This window comes from Mastacembelus armatus, chromosome 22 (assembly GCF_900324485.2).
Source record: "Mastacembelus armatus chromosome 22, fMasArm1.2, whole genome shotgun sequence".
Taxonomy (NCBI): domain Eukaryota; kingdom Metazoa; phylum Chordata; class Actinopteri; order Synbranchiformes; family Mastacembelidae; genus Mastacembelus; species Mastacembelus armatus.
Genome location: NC_046654.1, coordinates 5,119,776 through 5,134,520, shown reverse-complemented (window position 1 = coordinate 5,134,520; position 14,745 = coordinate 5,119,776). Strand labels below are relative to the sequence as shown.

At 39.4% G+C, this 14,745-nt stretch overlaps 1 protein-coding gene, 1 long non-coding RNA gene and 1 pseudogene across 6 annotated transcripts; 1 reads left to right on the top strand and 2 right to left on the bottom strand.

Annotated features, from left to right (window-relative positions):
* Positions 1-750: 750 nt before the first annotated feature.
* LOC113130403 (prostaglandin reductase 2-like) lies at positions 751-5,917 on the bottom strand (annotated as a pseudogene).
* On the top strand, positions 4,871-8,862 carry LOC113130406 (uncharacterized). 2 transcript variants are annotated; one of them, XR_003295696.2, is made up of 4 exons: positions 4,871-5,269; positions 5,400-5,559; positions 5,876-5,994; positions 6,315-8,862. It is a non-coding gene; the product is annotated as an uncharacterized LOC113130406 (long non-coding RNA). The 2 variants fall into 2 exon arrangements; XR_003295695.2 differs by lacking the exon at positions 5,400-5,559.
* ptgr2 (prostaglandin reductase 2) lies at positions 6,393-12,394 on the bottom strand. 4 transcript variants are annotated; one of them, XM_033325016.1, is made up of 9 exons: positions 11,816-11,871; positions 11,600-11,718; positions 11,067-11,258; positions 10,667-10,837; positions 10,087-10,296; positions 9,729-9,938; positions 9,565-9,604; positions 8,637-8,713; positions 6,393-6,528 (listed from the first exon to the last, which is right to left on the bottom strand). In XM_033325016.1, the coding sequence occupies exons 1-8, from the start codon at positions 11,850-11,852 to the stop codon at positions 8,679-8,681; spliced, it is 1,014 nt and encodes a 337-aa protein (XP_033180907.1). In that variant the 5' UTR covers positions 11,853-11,871; the 3' UTR covers positions 6,393-6,528; positions 8,637-8,678. The 4 variants fall into 4 exon arrangements, with proteins under 4 accessions (XP_033180907.1, XP_026162760.1, XP_026162768.1 ...); XM_026306983.2 differs by lacking the exons at positions 6,393-6,528; positions 8,637-8,713 and adding exons at positions 9,338-9,437; positions 12,008-12,394 and having other exon boundaries at positions 11,816-11,907; XM_026306991.2 differs by lacking the exons at positions 6,393-6,528; positions 8,637-8,713 and adding exons at positions 9,338-9,437; positions 12,008-12,394.
* Positions 12,395-14,745: the final 2,351 nt, after the last annotated feature.

Genomic DNA, 14,745 nt, shown 5'->3' with positions numbered 1-14,745 from the left:
GCAGTCATCCTTACAGGACGACCACGCCCAGGGAGAGTAGCAACAGTGCTGAACTTTCTCCATTTGTAGACGGCCTGTCTTACCATGGATACATGAACATCTAGGCTTTTAGAGATACTTTTGTAACCCTTTCCAGCTTCACGCAAGTCAACAATTCTTGATCGTAGGTCTTCTGAGAGCTCTTTTGTGCGAGGCATGGTTCACATCAGGCAATGCTTCTTGAGAACAGCAAACTGGAGAAGGCACTGTGAATGTTTACATGTTGTGTTCAAAAAGAACATGAAAACATACAATGTCTGTGCAGTATTAGTTTAAGCAGAATGTGTTTTTCTATTGTTGTGACTTAGATGAAGATCAGAACACATTTTATGACCAATTTATGCAGAAATCCAAGTAATCCCAAAGGGTTCACATGCTTTTTCTTGCAACTGTATGCTCTAGGTGATGTATTGGTGTTCACATGACTTGTTCTGCATCTCCGCCTATGTTCACTAAAAAAATATATGAATGAACATGATGATTTTACACCTGCCACATATTTTTCTTGTGACAACTAAACTTATAGTCTTAGAGTAAACCACTATTTTATTTTATGAATGGTTTATAGTGCTGTGGAATAAAAATGTTCATTAAATTAAATCATATATTTTGTGCTTCTCTTCTTTGTTGTATGATGTAACACAGGAGTGAACAAGAATATGGAGACCCAACATTGACAAAATGCAAGAAAAAAAATTACAATGCTTTTCTCTTTTTGACAAATTTATTGGCTGTCAAGAATATATTATTTCTATTTTTTGTTTAAAGTCCATTTGAATTGTTTAACAGGATGATGTATTTAGCTTGCTTGATAACCTTTTACTGCCTTTTGTCAGTTTAGGAATTACAAGCACATATCTTCTGATGTCTTATAATGGTACAATGAGCTTTCTACACTTAAAACCATAACATAGTGTTGCAATTTAAAATGTGTATTACGTAGATTAATATTATGAGGGATTATGTTGAAGTTTAGAATTGTAATCAACTGGCATCAACTAATCTGTAATCTCTAAGTGTTAAATGGCAGTGGTAGAAAGGCAAGTAGAGGTTAGGTTCCCAAGGTGTCTGCTGATAGCAGCCTCTACTGGAAACTACAGTGATTTTTTTTCACTCTGATATCTTTATAATTTGCTTGCCAATGTTTCCCCCTTTCATCATAGAGCAAAATGCATCTGCAAGAAAATGTTTAAAAATTATTCACACCCTGCCAAATAAAATATATATATATATATTTATATATAATAGTGACTGACATACAACTCACATACCTCCCATATTTTCAATTCCATTCACCACAGTTTCCAGCACCTGCAAAATGAAAGAACATTTGCAACATAACACTGGAAGAGACAAATGGGGAAGAGCATGCATTTTGCAAACAAACGAGGACACCCACACAGCCAACCACACATTATTATCATTTCCTCCTTACCTTGATTTGGCCTGATTTAACGTGCCGGCTGAGCTCACAGAGGGCAGCATCTGCTTTGCTCATGTAGCTAAGCACCATAAATCGCTCTCGAGTAATGTTCTTTATTTGCAGGGCTTTCTGTGTCTCCTCACTTAAAGGTGGAGGATAGGGCACATCCTTGTTGTACTGAGAGATCTGCCCACACAAAATCACATGGCTGCCATTGTTCATCTAGAGATAAACAAAGAGGCAAAGGTAATCTACATGTCAGATTGAGATTATAATACACTCTGTTAAAAATCTGGAGAAAGCGCTTCAAGACAACATTAAATTAAAATATGATTATACTTTTAAAATGGAGACACAACCCAAGCAGTACCTGTGCTATTACAGCATCACTGATGACACCACCAACGTTGTCAAAGTAAACGTCTATACCATCAGGGCAACACTCCTTGAGCCTCTTTGGGATGTCCTCGTAGTAATAGTTGATGGCAGCAGAGAAACCGAGATCTTCCACTAAAGCTCTGCACTTCTCGTCAGTGCCACAGATCCCAACAACCCTCACACAACCGTCTAGCTTGCCTATCTAAAAAAAAAAAACAGGGCAAAATTGTACGATCACCGCCTTACTTTCTTTTTTCCTGCAGCATTGTCTGTGGCCATCTGTGGTTAGCAAGATTGATCGGCTACCCCTGAGTATGAATTCTCAGATATTGCAGTTCCCAACAAACATCTTGCCTTCTTTTGAAAGTTAAAACCTATTACAAATCAGAAATATTTCAACACCCTCCAATTATTGTTATATTTTCAGACATTCACAGCTGAAAACTGAGTAAGTGTAAATGTGTAGAAACCCCACAAGTTGAACAATAATTCGCCAGTATTTCAGATTTCATCTGTATATACAATACATTAAAGCTTTACTACACCAAAATCTGGAATTTGTTGTATTTACCTGTCCAGCTATGGAGCCACAGGCCCCAGCTGCACCACTCAGCCATTGATGAATCTCTCTGCAAGACAAAATATTGACCTAAACTACCTTTCACTGCTAATATGCCACTGAAACACAGTAATACATCACACCTTCTGTAAGCTGCTTCCTTTCAGAACAGCATGAGTCTGCCAAGGCCAGTTGAATGAAGTGACCACACTTCCCTCCGTGCAAGTGCTGCAGCGGCTGGACTCCACCACACCGACACCTCCACCATCCACACACTCAAACAGCTGCCATGGAGTCAGGTAATCAGCACCTGTGTCTTCATTCATTCTGCATCGCTGTGCAGCAAAGAGAGAAAGAGAAACAAAGATTCTCTCTTGGCACTTGCACTGCAGGACTGAACCTGCTTTTCACCTTTTGTTTAAAAGGGATACACTCTTGAGCCTATGTGGGTTAAATGCACTTACTGTAAGTTGCTTTTCACAAAGTGCAAAGAGTCTGTATGAACCTTGGTTGTATAATTGCAGTGACAAGAAGAAATGTGAGTCCTTAATTTGTCACTGAAATGCATTTTATGAAGGGAAAACATCTGTTCTGTTGAGTTTATTTATACTAGACAGTCTGGGATCGTATTATACAGAAAAACATTTAAAAAATGTTAGATATTCTGTATCAATACCATATAAGGGTCCACTGAAAGGTACAGTGTCCGGACAAGCACCTCTCCATCTTGCAGGTCAGGTGCTAAAGTTGTCTTCTCCACACGGAAATTTTCAGGAACTGGCGCCCCGTTTTTACCTTTAAGTCAATAGGCATTTGGATAAACGCTAACCACGTGAGTGCGGTATACTGTTGAAGCACAGGGGAAGAATAAATTTCTGTTACAGCTGCTTACCTGGTTGTGAGTTCAGAACGACTCTTTGCACCTGCATTGTCGAAAAGTAACTGGCCCTGAAATCGAAGAAGTGCTTGTTTTGGTAAGAAGACCTGGCAACAAACGTCAGGCGTGAATATAAATCGGGATCACAGCGTTTAAACTGTATCAAATGCTTCGAAGCAGTTTGTCGTTTTCAGGCCAGTTGTCTCAAAGTGGTTCAGTGTTTCACAAAGCTTCGATTTCGCCATCACTACAAATCTTACTCTGAACTCTGTTTACTTTAGTGAATCGGTAACTTATTGTGTCTGTAAACTAACGTTAGCAATAACGTCCTTACACCAAGAGCTTATATTGTACAAAGCAAGATGTTTCCATGTTTACGCCTGTGATCGCCGCGCAAATCGCGCGATATTTTAGATCGGCGCCTATAAGCATCTTACATTTGATTCCGAATCTATTTTAAAACATATGTAATAAGAAACGCCTCATATAGTGAGGTGCCCATTGTTGACACGTTTTCTATTATCTAAAAGCTAATGTGAGGGGGTTCGTTTTACACAATGGCGCCCCCACTATCCCCTCCAGAGAAGCTCCACTCTTTTAATAAATCATATTCAGTGCATACAAACCATACAGTCATTTTCAATCAAGACATAAATGCAAAGCCTAAATGAATAAATAAATAAATGGTAACAACAAATCCAACCTCCACCTGTGGGGGGCGATAATGTCCCAAAAGGCGTTTAGTGCTTCAACAGAAGAAGAAGCAGCCAGCAGAACAAGCATTGCGTCCGACATCCATTAGGTACATTAATTACAACGCACACTTTTTTGTAATCTGTAACAAATTAACTTAGCCGCCTCACACATTTTCACTCTAATTTGTGATGAGTCAATTTACAGACACAAACAGCTACAACAAATCAAGCTGTTTAAAAAAATTATGAAATGTGTTTTTTCAAAATGTTTGAGTGTTTCTCAAAGTTGAGGTAAAAGTGTTTGATGTATATTGTTTTTTAATGGAAAAGAGTCAAGGAGCGTGCATCGACAGCCACGAGCTGAACTCAATCTGACGTACCACTTAGAGGCCTAATTTGGTGTGCCACCCCAAGAGTTTCTCTGGCCACCCCTGTGAAAATTTTCTGGGGGCGCCACTGGTGCGACATGATTTCCCCAAAGTTCCGGTTTAGTAGGTGTTTACTATCTTGCCATACATCTTGGTCTTGTGCTGTTGAGCCGTTAAGGCATCTTTAGTGAATCGGTAACTTATTGTGTCTGTAAACTAACGTTAGCAATAACGTCCTTACACCAAGAGCTTATATTGTATAAAGCAAGATGGTTCCATGTTAACGCCTGTGATCGTCGCGCAAATCGCGCGATATTTTAGATCGGCGCCTATAAGCATCTTACATTTGATTCCGAATCTATTTTAAAACATATGTAATAAGAAACGCCTCATATAGTGAGGTGCCCATTGTTGACACATGTTTTCTGTTATCTAAAAGCTAATGTGAGGGGGTTCGTTTTATGAAAGTGCGACGTGAATTCCCCAAAGTTCCGGTTTAGTAGGTGTTTACTATCTTGCCATACATCTTGGTCTCGTGCTGTTGTGCCGTTAAGGCATCTACAGCACGTTAAAAACGTCCTCAACAAGCCATTTAATTTTACCAACCAACGCTTCAGTTACTCAACATATTAATTACACTTTCCATTACACTCGGCGCTGCCAGTGCAATGGGCTCCGCTTCTCATCATCGAGGGATGTGGAGGAGTGTAGGTCCCATAGATAGGCTGCAGTGTGGACTCTTGCTAGCTAAAAATGTTTCAGAGTGGGACTGGGAAGTGACGCGTTGTGGGGGAATCTGAAAAAATCCTAAAGTTTCTAGGGATTTCGTTGTTGGGCTACACCACCTCACCGTGAACTGTAGCTTTAGCTGGCCGCCGTCAGAAATCAGGGAAATGAAGGCTTGTGTGGCATGGACAGACAGAGTTTAATGTAAGTACTGCAAGGATATTCGCTTATGCATGCAAAGTCATGCTAAGAGTTAACTAGGTGTTTAGTCATTTGGCTCCTTTGTGGTTTAACTTAGTGTAGTACTGTAATAGTAGTGTATTGTTTCTGACAGGCTAGCTGCAAGTAGCACTGGTGAGTAGCTTCCCCTGACCTGATCGCCCCCATCCTGTCACACACACCCACGGAACGTCGAAAGACCCAGAAAGTCCCAGAGGGGAAGCACCCAGTTATTTATACTACTCAGACTGAGTGTGGCCAGTGGTGCAAAGAAGGTGCAGCTGCTTTTACATATGAGCTGCGTTACCTTATTACTCTACCTTAGAATAAACATGCCTGTACTTTCCAAATGTAATTACAATTGCAAATGTATATGTCTGAGAATTTAAGAATCTAATATACAACATAGAGTCATTCTTTTTGGTTGTTATATTCAAAGTATGTGTGTGTCACACAAGTAACATAAACTTTAAAAATGTAAAGAATGTAAAAATGCTAGGTTTACCAAGTGTCCCTGTCATCATGTTGTTGTTAGCATAACTCATCCATTGTGTTCATGGTCCTGTGTTGTTTCCCCATCTCTGTCTACAGGCCCGTGGTTTATAGGAGAGTTGATAGATGGCCACAGTGGTGCCTGCTTTGCCTTTGGAGTGTTCATTGATGGACACTTCCTGGAGGGCAGCCTCACTTATGTTGTTGGAGTTGTTCAAGTAAGAGCACTACTTTGATTTAACACATTCACCAAAGGTAGTGGACAGAAAATTAACAACAGTTAACAAAATCACCATGCAACTATTTTGATCGTTCATTAGTTTTTTAGAAAACAGGCACAAAAACCTCGTCAACATCACAAGTTAAACACATTGGAAACCACTGCCTTATATTTCATTACTTTATACTTAACATGTCATGTAATCCTTTAAACTGTTCGCACATTTTCTGTTGCCACCCTGTTGTATTATTTTCTCCATCCACATCTATTTTGAAAACTTCAAAACTGCACTAATGACATATAACAACTAATTTCCAGCTGCTGTTTTTCAACATGCCGCTCACCTCTTACCTCTGCTGGAGCCTCTACCACCGTTGCCGTGGCAACACCTTCCGATCCCACTTCTGGCGGCCAGGCTGCCACTGGCGGACTCTGGCGGTTCACATCTTCATGCTGCTGCTGCTCACTTGGCAGGCCCACTCCTGCTACTTCCTCCTGGAGACCTACGGCCCCATGGCCTTTTTTCTTTCTCCTGTCCGCACATGGGCATTAGGGCTAAGTCTGCTATTGGTCTATCGTGCCTGGACAGGCCCCGCCCCCCTTATTCGTGGCAACAGCTAAAGCATCTCTCCCTCTTGACAGTAATTGCACTGAACCACCACAATCTCCCTGGAGCCTGACTCACAGATATATTTTGCTGTCTCTATCCACCCTCAAAGCTTCAATTTTCCCCACACAGCAGTCCCATCTTCCCTTCCTTTCTTTCTCTCTTCCTTCTAAAGCCACTACCCAGAACATCACTCACTACCCTGTTTCTAGATAGTATTGTTTACTTATTATGCATGTTATTGTAAAGCACCAGTGAGCACACTTCTGGCCATATTCATAACAATGCATATATTGTAAAAAAACAAACATCATGGACACACTGTGGCCCATTGGAGCTGTGTGAGGACTAATGTATGCTGCATTTGACAGTATACTGCATCAGAGATGTAATCTGCTGTGGTTTAGGCTGACTCATTTACTTGAGCTTTAGCACTTTTTTGGAAGTGTTGCCTTGGCCAAATGCCACTTCACCACTGCCAAAGGATGAATAAGAAACATTTCAGCGTTTACTCTTCCCTCTGAATACCATTTTCATTCATTAATGAAGGCTAGACGTGCCAAACCGATCCTTGTCTTTACCTTCTGACACACAAATCATGTGAATAAGAAAGGCATTATTTTTGTACACTAAGCCTTTCCTAACTTCCCATGGCTGACAAGGCTGGTATTTGTTGTACCTTTGGTGAAGATCACACAGGTAATGCAAGCTAGACGACCAGGTTTTCAAGATTATTCTACATAGAATTACAGGAAATCATTAGAAGGAAAACACAAACCAACCAAGTACTGCATACAAGTCAATAATTAAAAGTGTTCAATTAAAATAACTTCACTGCACACAACTGCCACTAAACAACTTTTCATATCAAAGCTTCAATGCCAGTTTCCACCAACACAGAGAGAAGCTGTCTGGATTCGCCAGGCTCCTTCAGATGTGACTAGAGAAAGCAACTGTTTGTTTCTCAGGAATGTGAGCACTTGAATATTAGGCTAGTCCCGGTAGTATTTCAGGACATTGTTTTATACTCCATAGTAGCTCAGAGAACCTAAAACCCATGTTAAATAAGCCAGATGTGTGGTGGCTAAAAAAAACAAAGTGAATGTGTTGATCAATGTGAAATGAGATTTACTAGTACTATGCTGTTTTTATGTTTATTTTTTATTTAAAGTGAGTTTTTATTTCCTCCTCATGTTGTAATTCTGTAATGGAAGTGGGCATTTTTCACCAGCCCCATGGTGAGTGTGATAAGGAAAGCTACAAGAGCCTCGTCTGCACTGGAACTTATTTTTGACAGCTTTGCGTGAAATGTGTTTGTCTATATTGTTCAGATTGTTCCTTTTTTGTGAAGGTGTGACAGCAGTAAACTGTGTCAGTTGCACTCTAATTCAGTCCTATCTGGTCAATAGTAGCAGGTACCTGGATTTTACAAGAGACTAATCTAAGAAAGTACATAAATAGGATAAAGATCACATTTATCAAATCTTTTAATAGAAGCAATGTTCCAGCAGAGTTGGAGGGTGTATTTTTTTTAAACCATACCCAGCTTGAGTGCAGAATAATTGCTCAGTGCTATGATAAGATATGCAGTTTAATATTAGAACACTTTCTAGAAAATTAAATGATGTGCTCTCTTGCTGACAGTGGTTTAATAACTTTCCCTTCTCTACATAGAAATGTATTTTTCATTTGTGTGAGAGCACTACCAAGTGTATAATTCCAGCATAAAAACTGATACTTTTGACTTTATTGACTTTTATTGTTGGAAAATTCTTCTCCAATGGTCTTCAGTACTGCCTACAAACTATAATCTGTCCACAAGGAGGCAGTATTGAATGTATTTGGAACATAATTGCTGCATTTCACTTTCATCTCCCAATTATGGATGGGACTTTTTTTTCCTTGATAAGACGAGTTTGATAGTTTTCTGACACTCTGACGCTGCTGCTGATGGTTAACCATCAATCTGATTGTTCTGTACTTTACACTGATTTGACCTTTCACACAAAAAAAGAATTTAGACACCAACTTACCACCTTTACGAGAAGAATATGCTCTAGGTGATGTATTGGTGTTCACGTGACTTGTTCTGCATCTCCGCCTATGTTCACTAAAAAAATATATGAATGAACATGATGATTTTACACCTGCCACATATTTTTCTTGTGACAACTAAACTTATAGTCTTAGAGTAAACCACTATTTTATTTTATGAATGGTTTATAGTGCTGTGGAATAAAAATGTTCATTAAATTAAATCATATATTTTGTGCTTCTCTTCTTTGTTGTATGATGCAACACAGGACTGAACAAGAATATGGAGACCCAACATTGACAAAATGCAAGAAAAAAAAATTACAATGCTTTTCTCTTTTTGACAAATTTATTGGCTGTCAAGAATATATTATTTCTATTTTTTGTTTAAAGTCCATTTGAATTGTTTAACAGGATGATGTATTTAGCTTGCTTGATAACCTTTTACTGCCTTTTGTCAGTTTAGGAATTACAAGCACATATCTTCTGATGTCTTATAATGGTACAATGAGCTTTCTACACTTAAAACCATAACATAGTGTTGCAATTTAAAATGTGTATTACGTAGATTAATATTATGAGGGATTATGTTGAAGTTTAGAATTGTAATCAACTGGCATCAACTAATCTGTAATCTCTAAGTGTTAAATGGCAGTGGTAGAAAGGCAAGTAGAGGTTAGGTTCCCAAGGTGTCTGCTGATAGCAGCCTCTACTGGAAACTACAGTGATTTTTTTTCACTCTGATATCTTTATAATTTGCTTGCCAATGTTTCCCCCTTTCATCATAGAGCAAAATGCATCTGCAAGAAAATGTTTAAAAATTATTCAGACCCTGCCAAATAAAATATATATATATATATATATATATATATATATATATATATATATATTTATATATAATAGTGACTGACAATACAACTCACATACCTCCCATATTTTCAATTCCATTCACCACAGTTTCCAGCACCTGCAAAATGAAAGAACATTTGCAACATGACATTGCAAGAGACAAATGGGGAAGAGCATGCATTTTGCAAACAAATGAGGACACCCACACAGCCAACCACACATTATTATCATTTCCTCCTTACCTTGATTTGGCCTGATTTAACGTGCCGGCTGAGCTCACAGAGGGCAGCATCTGCTTTGCTCATGTAGCTAAGCACCATAAATCGCTCTCGAGTAATGTTCTTTATTTGCAGGGCTTTCTGTGTCTCCTCACTTAAAGGTGGAGGATAGGGCACATCCTTGTTGTACTGAGAGATCTGCCCACACAAAATCACATGGCTGCCATTGTTCATCTAGAGATAAACAAAGAGGCAAAGGTAATCTACATGTCAGATTGAGATTATAATACACTCTGTTAAAAATCTGGAGAAAGTGCTTCAAGACAACATTAAATTAAAATATGATTATACTTTTAAAATGGAGACACAACCCAAGCAGTACCTGTGCTATTACAGCATCACTGATGACACCACCAACGTTGTCAAAGTAAACGTCTATACCATCAGGGCAACACTCCTTGAGCCTCTTTGGGATGTCCTCGTAGTAATAGTTGATGGCAGCAGAGAAACCGAGATCTTCCACTAAAGCTCTGCACTTCTCCTCAGTACCACAGATCCCAACAACCCTCACACAACCGTCTAGCTTGCCTATCTAAAAAGAAAAAAACAGGGCAAAATTGTACGATCACCGCCTTACTTTCTTTTTTCCTGCAGCATTGTCTGTGGCCATCTGTGGTTAGCAAGATTGATCGGCTACCCCTGAGTATGAATTCTCAGATATTGCAGTTCCCAACAAACATCTTGCCTTCTTTTGAAAGTTAAAACCTATTACAAATCAGAAATATTTCAACACCCTCCAATTATTGTTATATTTTCAGACATTCACAGCTGAAAACTGAGTAAGTGTAAATGTGTAGAAACCCCACAAGTTGAACAATAATTCGCCAGTATTTCAGATTTCATCTGTATATACAATACATTAAAGCTTTACTACACCAAAATCTGGAATTTGTTGTATTTACCTGTCCAGCTATGGAGCCACAGGCCCCAGCTGCACCACTCACCACCATAGTCTGATTGGCACCTTTGACCACATGACCCTTCTCTCTTACACCCAGCAGTGCAGTGAGGCCTGTCATGCCAATTACACCCAAAAAGTAGGACAAGTGTCCATCAGCCATTGATGAATCAACCTGCAACAGACAGTAGGTAATATTCACATCACGTCAACAGTTTTCCTCATACTTTCAGTTAGTGCATGACTTTGTTGCAGGAACATATCAAGTACACCATTAAACGTTGCATAACACAGTTTAATTTTTTCACATCCCCCACAGTAATTCTTCTCTCTGCAAGACAAAATATTGACCTAAACTACCTTTCACTGCTAATATGCCACTGAAACACAGTAATACATCACACCTTCTGTAAGCTGCTTCCTTTCAGAACAGCATGAGTCTGCCAAGGCCAGTTGAATGAAGTGACCACACTTCCCTCCGTGCAAGTGCTGCAGCGGCTGGACTCCACCACACCGACACCTCCACCATCCACACACTCAAACAGCTGCCATGGAGTCAGGTAATCAGCACCTGTGTCTTCATTCATTCTGCATCGCTGTGCAGCAAAGAGAGAAAGAGAAACAAAGATTCTCTCTTGGCACTTGCACTGCAGGACTGAACCTGCTTTTCACCTTTTGTTTAAAAGGGATACACTCTTGAGCCTATGTGGGTTAAATGCACTTACTGTAAGTTGCTTTTCACAAAGTGCAAAGAGTCTGTATGAACCTTGGTTGTATAATTGCAGTGACAAGAAGAAATGTGAGTCCTTAATTTGTCACTGAAATGCATTTTATGAAGGGAAAACATCTGTTCTGTTGAGTTTATTTATACTAGACAGTCTGGGATCGTATTATACAGAAAAACATTTAAAAAATGTTAGATATTCTGTATCAATACCATATAAGGGTCCACTGAAAGGTACAGTGTCCGGACAAGCACCTCTCCATCTTGCAGGTCAGGTGCTAAAGTTGTCTTCTCCACACGGAAATTTTCAGGAACTGGCGCCCCGTTTTTACCTTTAAGTCAATAGGCATTTGGATAAACGTTAACCACGTGAGTGCGGTATACTGTTGAAGCACAGGGGAAGAATACATTTCTGTTACAGCTGCTTACCTGGTTGTGAGTTCAGAACGACTCTTTGCACCTGCATTGTCGAAAAGTAACTGGCCCTGAAATCGAAGAAGTGCTTGTTTTGGTAAGAAGACCTGGCAACAAACGTCAGGCGTGTGTATAAATCAGGATCACAGCGTTTAAAAAAATGGAGCTACAGTCTTTCTACACGAATAGCAACACGCTTCTACTTACAAATCTTACTCTGAACTCTGTTTACTTTAGTGAATCGGTAACTTATTGTGTCTGTAAACTAACGTTAGCAATAACGTCCTTACACCAAGAGCTTATATTGTACAAAGCAAGATGGTTCCGTGTTAACGCCTGTGATCGTCGTGCAAATCGCGCGATATTTTAGATCGGCGCCTATAAGCATCTTACATTTGATTCCGAATCTATTTTAAAACATATGTAATAAGAAACGCCTCATATAGTGAGGTGCCCATTGTTGACACATGTTTTCTGTTATCTAAAAGCTAATGTGAGGGGGTTCGTTTTATGAAAGTGCGACGTGAATTCCCCAAAGTTCCGGTTTAGTAGGTGTTTACTATCTTGCCATACATCTTGGTCTCGTGCTGTTGTGCCGTTAAGGCATCTACAGCACGTTAAAAACGTCCTCAACAAGCCATTTAATTTTACCAACCAACGCTTCAGTTACTCAACATATTAATTACACTTTCCATTACACTCGGCGCTGCCAGTGCAATGGGCTCCGCTTCTCATCATCGAGGGATGTGGAGGAGTGTAGGTCCCATAGATAGGCTGCAGTGTGGACTCTTGCTAGCTAAAAGTGTTTCAGAGTGGGACTGGGAAGTGACGCGTTGTGGGGGAATCTGAAAAAATCCTAAAGTTTCTAGGGATTTCGTTGTTGGGCTACACCACCTCACCGTGAACTGTAGCTTTAGCTGGCCGCCGTCAGAAATCAGGGAAATGAAGGCTTGTGTGGCATGGACAGACAGAGTTTAATGTAAGTACTGCAAGGCTATTCGCTTATGCATGCAAAGTCATGCTAAGAGTTAACTAGGTGTTTAGTCATTTGGCTCCTTTGTGGTTTAACTTAGTGTAGTACTGTAATAGTAGTGTATTGTTTCTGACAGGCTAGCTGCAAGTAGCACTGGTGAGTAGCTTCCCCTGACCTGATCGCCCCCATCCTGTCACACACACCCACGGAACGTCAAAAGACCCAGAAAGTCCCAGAGGGGAAGCACCCAGTCATTTATACTACTCAGACTGAGTGTGGCCAGTGGTGCAAAGAAGGTGCAGCTGCAGCTGCTTTTACATATAATGATCGTAAAAATCTATAATATCATCTGCAGCTGACTTTTTCAAATAGCAGATAAAACATGGTTATATGTAATATACTGAAAATATTAGCAGCATCAGTGTTGGTCTAGTATTATATTATCTAGTATATATTACTGTGAAAACAGTGCCAGGGACACTGTGCTTTAGCATTGTTTAAAAAAGATCACCCCATGTAGGAAAGATTTGAAAAAGTCCACATATTATTTCTGTTCATGTTCAATTCATTTCTTGAATTAAAATAAATAGAAGAAAGGGCCCGTCTGCATTTCCCATCTTGTGTTTGACAAACTGTCAAAACCTAAAACATTCCATTAACAGATATTTTGAACATAGAAAAGCAGTACTCTGAAATGTTTGGTATATTTGCTTGAAGTAATTTTCTGCCAGTGGACAAAATGATCAATTATTTTAAAACTATTGTAAAAAGACTGTTTTACACAACCAGGACACACTCACACCACAATTCCCAGTTCAATGACAGTGTCACTGGAATCAGTCTGACTCGACTTCTCCGCTGCATCTGTGAATGTTCTCAGGCTTTGCACATTATTTTAAGAGCCAGAGAAAAACTGAGAAATACTACAGCCTTTAACAGTCTGGCTGTCACATGCTTGCTCATCTCCATTTCTATGATATTACAGTATTTCTGACATCATTTGCAGGCAAACTGGAAGTTTGCTTTTCCATTATAATATGACATTTTGACTTGTCACAGTAGGAAAAGCAAATTAACTATTTGTTCTGTTGAAATTTCCTATTAAGCCATGACTTTGTGTGTGTGTGTGAGACAGAGAAAGAGTGAGCCAGCATGCACAATACAAGGACTCTTGATACTGAAACAAAGTTAAATGGAAGTAATTGTATTCCCTGCTTGTGTGCTGCTTTATATAGATGGTTGTTCAGGATGATCAGGGTTACACTTTATCTGGGCCATCATTTTATTTGTTACATCATTGGCCACAGATCACCTTGCAACATTTTGGGCTGGTTAAGCAGTCGCTATATATTTTTATTTCCTCCTGACACTTATAAAAACACAAGTACACACACCAAACAACTGACACTGATAACAAAGGCGAGCTAAACTATGCTGTTTATCTTGAAACAGACATTTTCACTTGTCAAAGCTGGAGAAGCATTTACTACTGGGTAACTAACAACATTAATGAATGCCTCATTGAGTGCACCATTAAGCTGGATTCTAGTACCAGCTCTGAACCTGGCACACCGGAATGAAACACATTTATTATTATTATTAATAATAATAATAATAATAATATATTTCTCCTGCCATGAGATGTCAGAATGTCTGCTATGAAAAATGAAACTGAACCAATTCAGCACTAAGAAAACAGCTTTTAACTCTGACACTGAATGAGACTAAATTTGTCAAATGCCGGACACTGGTTTCATTCTGGCTTCCAGTAGATTTGCTTATTCTCTGTTTTCTGTCATGTGAAGTCTTTTTACATTTCTAAGATTACCATTTGCACCGAATATTTGGAATGACACCAGTATTTTCTGACTTTCTGACACGGTTATAAATTGAGAAACTAATCACTAGGTGAATGGATTTTCAGATCTTTTCTTTCACACGCATAAGTGGCTTTTCTGCAGCTATATGACTA

Coding starts and splice junctions, on each gene's coding strand:
- ptgr2 (XM_026306983.2), bottom strand. CDS start 11,852: ATGCAGGTGCAAAGAGTCGTTCTGAACTCACAACCAG. Junction 11,719..11,815: donor CGTTCTGAACTCACAACCAG/GTAAGCAGCTGT, acceptor ATTGACTTAAAG/GTAAAAACGGGGCGCCAGTT. Junction 9,605..9,728: donor TTAAATCAGGCCAAATCAAG/GTAAGGAGGAAA, acceptor TTCATTTTGCAG/GTGCTGGAAACTGTGGTGAA.